At 46.5% G+C, this 8,532-nt stretch overlaps 1 protein-coding gene across 1 annotated transcript in view; it reads left to right on the top strand.

Moving 5' to 3' along the window:
• Positions 1-937: 937 nt before the first annotated feature.
• LOC138752995 (N(G),N(G)-dimethylarginine dimethylaminohydrolase 1-like) overlaps positions 938-8,532 on the top strand; it is a 37,009-nt gene continuing 29,414 nt past the window's right edge. Inside the window, exons 1-2 of the mRNA XM_069915591.1 lie at positions 938-959; positions 1,902-2,005. Coding sequence (XP_069771692.1) covers positions 938-959; positions 1,902-2,005 — 126 coding nt within the window. The remainder of the gene's footprint in view (positions 960-1,901; positions 2,006-8,532) is intronic.

Raw genomic sequence — 8,532 nt, 5'->3', positions numbered from 1 at the left:
CCCGGCTTCCTCCCTGTAACCCTCGATGCCCTGACTAATCAACTACCTGCCCATCTCTGCCTTAAATACACCTAATGACCTCGCTTCCACAGCTACCCATGGCAACAAGTTCCACAGACTCATGACCCTCTGGCGAAAGAAATTTTTTTCCCCTCCCGCATCTCTGTTTTAAATAACTTGTTGGTGAGCAGATCTTTCTGAAAGGCCAGGTGCTTGACATAATGCTTTGCTGACTTGATTCTTGCCAATAGTGGTTGATTCAGAGAAGTGTATCTATAATGGTAACTGGTCCATCAATCAGTTGCTTAAATTAATCCATTGTAAGGCACTGGAGGAAGATGCTTGATTTTGGGGCAGTGCACAAATTCAAGTTCAGATGTATTGTCCGAATACATCACATACAGCCCTGAGATTCTTTATTTCCCTACGGGCAAGGCAGAATTTCCACTTGTTGGTAGTGCAAAATTACTACTCAAGGATGTGTCTATATGCAAACAAGCGGCAATATAGAGAAAAATATCAGTAAAATGCAAATGTAAGTGACTTTAAATGTTTCCTGTTGAGGAGTCTGAGGGTGGAGGGGTAGTGGCTGTTCCTGAACCTGGTGGTGCGAGTCTTGCGGCACCCATAACCTCTTTCCGAGGGCGCCGAAGAGTTCCTGATAATGTGGAGCTCGGGGAGGGTCACCAATGGTTTGGACTGGACTCTTTGGTGGGGGGGGGGGGCGCTGTGGAAGCGCTAGAGGTGAATCTTCAGACACTCGGTGACGACGACTCTCTGTTAACCCCCCTCTCTTTGACAGTAAGTCTGACCGTAAGAGGTGCTTAGGCCATTCTTGCCAGCGGTAAATCCATCTGCCTTGCAGCAGGCATAAAGGAACTTCATGTAATACAACAATGTTTTATTACTATTACAATAAACTGAATCGTGACTCCTGATGGCAGCAGCGACAACAGAGCGTGAGCTGGGTGGAGTGGATCCTCGATGATCGCTGCTGCCCTCTGACGGCAGCACTCCCCATGGATATTCTCAGTGGCGGGGAGAGGGTTTTGCCTGTGATCTGGGCTGTGTCCACTACCTTTTGCAGGGCTTTCCACTTGGGGTTGGGGGTGGTATTGGCGTGATTCAGTCCACTTTCCACCACACCTCTGTAAAAATTTGCCGGGGTTTCCAACGTCAGAGCAAATATGTAGGGGAGTGGTGTGCAGGCCGAAGAGATTTGGTTTAATTTGACACAGAAATGGTTTGAAGGGCCCGTATTGTTCTCTCTCTTTCCCCCACCACAGGGTGTTTAAGAAAAAAAAAATCTTGCTTTAAACCATCCAGTATTTTAATTCTCGTGATCTCCATTTGAGAATGCGCTACAGAAAGCTCCATCTAACACTCCTATTTGCTCACAGAAACATTTTATCCTTGTGTTTTTATTTTTTGCATTGAAAATATTTGATCTATGCTCTGCTCATTTGTGTTCTTGGGAATCTCAATATTTTGTCTCTTTAGAAAATAATCAGTGATTCAGACTTGGAGATTCTCCCACAGAGGAAACGCCTTGTGCCTTGAGATTCCTGTTTCTTTCCCCCACCCTCCCAGGGGAATGATGGATGTTTGACCATTGAGTAAATTCGAGGCTTTAATATTAATGCCAAAAAAATTAAAAGTTGGACGGGGAAGTTGAATTGAAGTCAAAATATTAACTGAGGATTTTGGGGGGATGCAAATCCCTTGCTCGGCTCCTTCTGACCAGATGTTTCGAAATGAGAAACTCTGTTTACTAGTGGTCGGGGAAATGCAACGAGCTTCATTCATAAATGGAGAACTGTAGCAAATCTTCACCAATCCCTTCTGCTGCACAAAATAAAAATGAATAATTTGGTGGAGAAGAAACGAGGTTTAATTTAATTTTTGTTGCCTGGTAGCTTTAAATCACGCTTCGTGTGAAACGCCAAAGCCTGAAGACGCTGCGATTGTAAGAGGAACTTGGCTGGTCTTGCAGCGTCCATTGGAGGTAAAGATCTATTACTGATGTTTTGGACCTGTGCCCTTCTTCAAGGTCAAAGCAAAACGCAGGCAAGTGTGCGAATGTTTAAACGAATGAAAATTTTTACCTTGATGAAAGCCTCAAGCCCGAAACGTTGGTTCTTTATCTTTGCTACATGTTTGACCTGCTGAGTTTCTCCAGCAATAATGTTTTTACTTCATTCGCTGGGTCTGCAGACCCTTTTGTGCCTTACTGCTGACAAGTTTATTTTCCAGGATTTGGAACTTTTACCAATCTCGATCATCTTGAAGGCTTTTTTTAAAACAAATGTACTGAGATCTTGTTACCCTATTCTTCCCCCCTCAAAATAAATCCCATCTTTAAATTTTTTTTTATTTACAGCACGGGTGAAGCTGATTCTGGCCATTGAAACCCATGCTGCCCACAGCCCTGTATGTTTTGGAGGGTGGGAGGGAACCAGAGAATGTTGGGGGGGGGGGAGAAGCCCAAGCAGACACAGGGAGAACGTGCAACCTCCTTGCAGGCAGCGTGGGACTCAAACCTGAGTTGCTGGCACTGAAATAGCGTCGCGTGAACTGTGTGGATCCTTCTGTGCCTTCTCTGAGCCATTTCATATCTCTGCAAACTAATTAACTCCTTCCCTTCTGCCCCCGGCCACTGGGATCACCTTGTAATCAGTGCATGTATTTCCTATGCCATAAGTGTTCTGTCATTAGTAAGGGATTGCTTAAGGTGGGACGTGAGTAGGAAGGGAAGGTTGAGAATCACTGCTCTAGACCCAATTATTACTGAAATATTTTACTTGAGAAAAGTTGTCATTGGCTCATTTCCTTTGGAGCTTTGAACCTGTGCACATAATGAGTCAATTTGGAATGATTAAAACAGTGGTTTTCAAACTTTTTCTTTCCACCCACATCCCACCTTAAGCAATCCCTTATTAATCACAGAATACTTATGGAATAGGGAATACTTAAAGTGGTATGTGAGTGGAAAGTGAAAGGTTGGGAACCATTGGGTTAGACAAACCAGGGAGAACATGGAAATGGCACATAGCCTTGAACCTGAGTTACAAGAGCTGTGAGATATCGGTGTTGATTGCCTTGTCACTTGAGGTGAGCACCATCTGCTCTGGGCTCCATCTGCTCCGGGTCTCCGGAGTCCAATCAACTGTCTGTCTGTGCACTTGAGTATGAAGCGCTGAGGTCGATTCAAATGAGGAGTGATTGATGCTCCTTGATTTTTTTGGCTAGTCTTTTGCTTCTGGGCAGGGCTTGGTGTTCCTGGACACTTTGCCTTCTAAACCGGTCGTTCTGCTTTGGCTATACCCCACCTTCCCCCTCCCCCCCCCCCCCAACTCCAGGACTCTGCTCAAAGCTTATATTCCCCTCCCCCCCCCCCTTTCCTGCGAAAGAGTCCAGTTTCTTCCTACCTTGACTGATTAAACAAACCATTTGTATTGCACTAGGTGTAAAAAAAAAGCACAGTGTTTGTCCACCAAAGATTCCTTGTTTTCTTATTAAATAACTGGGCTGGGAGTATGCTGGACATTAATTGGCTCTCACTGCAATACAAAGCTTTGGCTATAAAATGCCATTTAATGAATATGCACCAGATATGTACTATATATCAAGTGACTGCTCGAAACTTCTGTGGTATTGTGGGAGTAAATTAATTGACACAAACAGCAATTCCTGCTTTTGGCTTGGGAATGATCTGTTGTGGGCATGCCAGAACACCCCCCCCCATCGAGCATAAAGCCCTGCAAAAAGGTCATGGGCACAGCCCAGGACGTCACAGGCAATGGCTTCCCCACCATCGAGAGCATCCACAGGGGAACGCTGCCGGTTGGGGAGCAGCAGCGTTCTTCAAGGATCCGCACCACCCCAGCAGTTCTCGCTGCCTCCGTCAGGAAAGAAAGAGGTCGAGGGGGGCCACAGGACTCAGGCCACCAGGTTCGGGAACAGCCGCACCTCCCCCCAGCCCCCCCTTCCCCCCCCACACCATCGGACAACAAACTCAATCAATGACTCATTTCAGGGATCTCACTTATACACTTTATTTCTTCTCTTTATATTACACAGTCTGTTTACATTTATTTGTTCACATGTATGTTGAGGACGGTTTTTGGTTTTTTTTTCTTTTGCACTACCAATAAGTGGTGATTCTGCCTCATTTACAAGAAAAAGAACCTCTGGGTTGTATGTGATGTCCTCTACGTACACTGACAATAAATCTGAGCTTTGATGCAAGGGGAGAATCAGCAAGAAGAACTACTTTGGAGCAAGGGATCATGCAGGAAGCTGTGGCCTCACGTCTGCTAGGAAAAAGTTTTTGAAGAACCTCCAGAGCATTTAACTTGGCCTGAAACATCACCGGCACCTGTCTTCACTCTATTCGGTGTCTTAAGAAAGCAGCCTCTATCCTCAAAGACCCCCACCACCCAGGCCACTCCTGCTACTATCGGGGAAGGAGAGACGGGAGCCTGAAGATGAGCACCCAGCGGCGCAAGGACACCTCCTTCCCCTCCGCCATCAGGGTTCCCGAACGGACCCAAGACCCTACCTCACTGTGACCTTCCGTGCCCTACCTTTGTGAGGCGGCTCATACAAACGTTGGCACCGTGGCTCTGCCGCAAAACAATGAATTTTGTGACCCAAATGTTGTTGTTTTGAAGTCCTGCTTTTGGCTTGTCAGCTGTTTCTGGTGGATCAGCTGGTAAACATTAGCTTCCCCCAACACCCCCTTGAGGCTGCTGGCAGCAGGCGTGTTGGCGTGAATCGTGGAGCCTCTGTTGTCTTGATCCAGTGAGGCAATGGAGCACTTATTGTGCAAGGTTCTTTCTCTTAACTTAGTAAAGAAAACAGATTCCACACCCTCCACAAATTCATATTCTATTTATCTTTCTTTGGAGAAGATCAACGCTGATCTAAAGGGTTGGAAGAACATCTCGAAAGATTTACGCCTGAATTTTGTAAACAGGGTTGCCAAATTTGTAAAAAAAAATCCCCTACTCATTAAGTTGTAGGGATTCTTCTCCAAGGAATACGACTATGTACCTCAGTGTCCCAAAGTGGCATACCTAGACACAGCGGCGTTATTTACAGAGGAAAACCTTTTTTTCCACGCCCTTAGTGTCATCCGTTACTGTCAGTGAAACCAAGTCTGCAGACACTAAGATTGTAGTAAATGCACAAGTTCTGGAGAAACCCAGCGTCCATAAGAGGCAAAGATGAATCACCAACGTTATTGTATACAGTAACCTTATCCGCGAGGCGTGGGGATATGTTCCAAGATCCCCAGCAGGTGCCTGAAACCACAGATAGTAGCAAACCCTGTATATACAATGTTTGTTCCAATACATACACACCTGTGATAAAGTTTAATTTATAAATTGGGCACAATAAGAGATTAACAGCAATAACTATTTAAATAAGAATAATTATAACAATATTTTTAAAAAGTGACTTGAACGCAAGCACTGATACTGCTGCAGTCAATGTGATAACCGAGACAGCTACTAACAACAGGCAGGTAACGGATACGCTGGGATGATTATTTTCCTGGGTGGGACGGCACGAGATCTCATCCCGCTACTCAGACAGCTACTAACAACAGGCAGGTAACGGATACGCTGGGATGATTCATTTCCTGGTTGGGACGGCACGAGATCTCATCCCGCTACTCAGAACTGCGCGCAGTTTAAAACTTGGGGATTGTTTACTTCTGGAATTTTCCATTTAATATTTTTGGGACCACGGGTTATTGAAACCGTGGGAAGTGAAACTGCATCTGCTACAAATGCGGAGTCCGCAGACTTGCCTGCTTCGCTGGATTGGTGTGTTTTGTGGAACTGGGATAGCAAGGCCTTTCGTGCGCCTGTGCACGACCACAAGGTCTTTGTTCATCCTTCTAAACGTCACTCATTGTCCCGCCCTCTCAATTCTGATAACACTGGACAACAAATGTTTTTCTGCTTGGAAAAATATTGGGATGATGTTCGACAACTTCAAGCTGAACACAGATAATTTTAGATTTACTGTATCATGTTGGAGTTGGAGAAGCATTAACTTTTATTGAATTTAGCCTGTTTAATTGCATTACGATGCTGGCACATTGCGTTTGGTCAACTGACCCAAAAGATGTTTTGCCACTGATTTTCTTTTGTACTCAGCATCTGATGCCTCTTGTGTCAGAGTCCAGCAATAGTCGGCCGGCGTTGATGGATTCCAGTTGCTCTGAATCCGCTTTTTCACGGTCGCAATGTTCTGGTTGAAACCTTTCAGCATGTTCGTCACTGACAGTGCCAAGATGGGCCGGGAAGATGTTCAAGTGCGAATGCAGAAAATGAATTTTCAATGACATGTGGCACTTGCCATGCAACAGGAAATCAAAAAAAATTGGTTGTACCTTTATATATTAAAAAAAACAGAACCTGATGGGAAAATCTTGAGGTGATTTTCATGATCACCAGGCCAAAAATCTATAAAAGACACCTAAAAGTGTTTTGGAAGCAAAATCTTTGTTCGTCCAGGGTAATCGCTTGCTTGACTGAAAGGCATGACCTTGCTCACTAAACGCCTTCATTGGTTTGTGTATATCTGCCTCCTATGGACACATGGACACTGCGAGACCTGCCGAGTTTCTCCAGCAACTTTGTGTACTTGCATTGGAATCCTAGTTCTCTATTTAGCACCACAGTGTCCCCTTGTAGTTAGTACCCCCTGCTTCATTTGAGGGATCTCCCCCCCCCCCCCCCGTGTCTCAGCCCCCTTGAATGCCTGGTGATGGAAGGACTCTTGCCTGTGGAACATCTCCCCCCCCCCCCCCCCCCACAACATTGGCTGCGCCAAGCCTCAGTGCGTCCCTCTGCATGTACGCTTGTAGCCTGGAATGTGCCAGTCGGCAGCGTTCCCTCTTTCTGTGCTGTAGTGTTCGAGGGTAAACGTTGCACGTGAATAATTTAAAGCTCAGACCTATGGTAGCAAACTCTTGACGGGGATCCATGCGGGCAGATTTCCTCCTCCTGGAGATGTTAGTTCTTTGTGTGTGTGTGTGTGTGTGTGTGTGTGTGTGTGTGTGTGTGTGTGTGTGTGTGTGTGTGTGTGTGTGTGTGTGTGTGTGTGTGTGTGTGTGTGTGGGACAAGCTTCTGAAACAGTTCCACAGACCGTTGCAGTCACAGTAACAGCACAATCTGCTGCTTGCCAGCTGTACAAAATCTGCATTCCAACAGAATCGGGGGAAATATTTTTGCTGCTGTAAGGGGAGGCTGCTTCTTGAAGGCCAGCTGGTCGAGATGCTGCAAAATTGCCGTTTCTCCCAGACTTTTGCTTGCTCCTGCCCTATCTGGTTTCCCCGGTAACCGATGGCCTGGCTTACTTGAGAGCTGAGACGAGGAGTATTAACCCCCCCCCCCACCGGACCTCTGCTCTCAATATCTTGGTGTGTTCTGCCAGCCGTTGTTTCTCCCCCCCACCCCACCCCACCCCCTGAACTTTGACCTGGGTCCCAGCTGGCTGCGTATGATGTGCATCAGTATCAATTCCTCTAATTGCAGTGGCTTCCCAGAAAGGGAAGTTGACCCTTTTTTTGCCCTTCAGGAATTGGTGACCCCATTAAGTGGGGTTACTAGAGCTGAGGCAAGGCGCAAAAGTGCTGGAGAAACCCAGCAGGTCACACACCACCTTTATTTTGGGCCTGGGCGCTTTGTCAGATATAATACAGACAGGTGCCTCAATTTAAAAAAAAAAGTACAGAACTCAAAAGCCAGGTCCGACTTGTGAAAGAATCGCAAGGTGGATTGGGGGCTCTACCCCTACCCGGCTTTGATGCACCCAGTAGTCTCAGTGGTGGAGTGTATTTGACTCACAGAGCCGGCTTTTTTCAGAGAACAAGCCAGATGGGTCGTGTATATGGCAATAACGCAGCTTTTCAGTGTGAAAATGGGGCTAGTGGTGAAACATGATGTGTGATTGCAGTAAAAACAACACTGAAATGCTGGAGTAGTTCAGCCTGTCTCATAGCGTCCGTGGAAGATGTAGATATTTTGGGCCTGAGCCCATCTAGAAGGCAATGGACCTTTATCTTCTACGGATGCTGCAGGACAATCTGAGATTACGTTGGTGTGTTTTTAAAGAGGTGGTGGGGCGGGGTAGGGAAGGGAAGAAGGGGCAGGGGGACGAGCACAGGCCAACAGATTAGGAGGAAGGGGGGAAGAGAACAGACCAACAGGTTGGGAGAAAGGGGGAGAACAGACCAACAGGTTGGAAGAGAGGGGGAGAACAGGCCAACAGGTAAGGAGGAAGGGGTGGGGGGTGGGGGGGAAGAGAACAGGCCAACAGGTAAGAGTTTATAGATGAGAGGGTAGAAGAGAAGTGATTGGGGAAAGGAGAAGGAAGGGAAGGGGTTGGGGAACTGATGGGAAGGAAGACGAGGGAAAGGGAGCAACTCTGAAGCGGGTGAACAGAAATTGGAGAAGTCAATGTTGCTGTCGTCTGGTTGGAGAGGACGCAGACAGAATACAAGGTGCTATTCC

Source organism: Narcine bancroftii, chromosome 2 (genome assembly GCF_036971445.1).
Source record: "Narcine bancroftii isolate sNarBan1 chromosome 2, sNarBan1.hap1, whole genome shotgun sequence".
Classification (NCBI taxonomy): Eukaryota; Metazoa; Chordata; class Chondrichthyes; order Torpediniformes; family Narcinidae; genus Narcine; species Narcine bancroftii.
The sequence above is the reverse complement of the archived record's forward strand: the minus strand, read 5'-3'. Positions and strand labels throughout refer to the sequence as shown.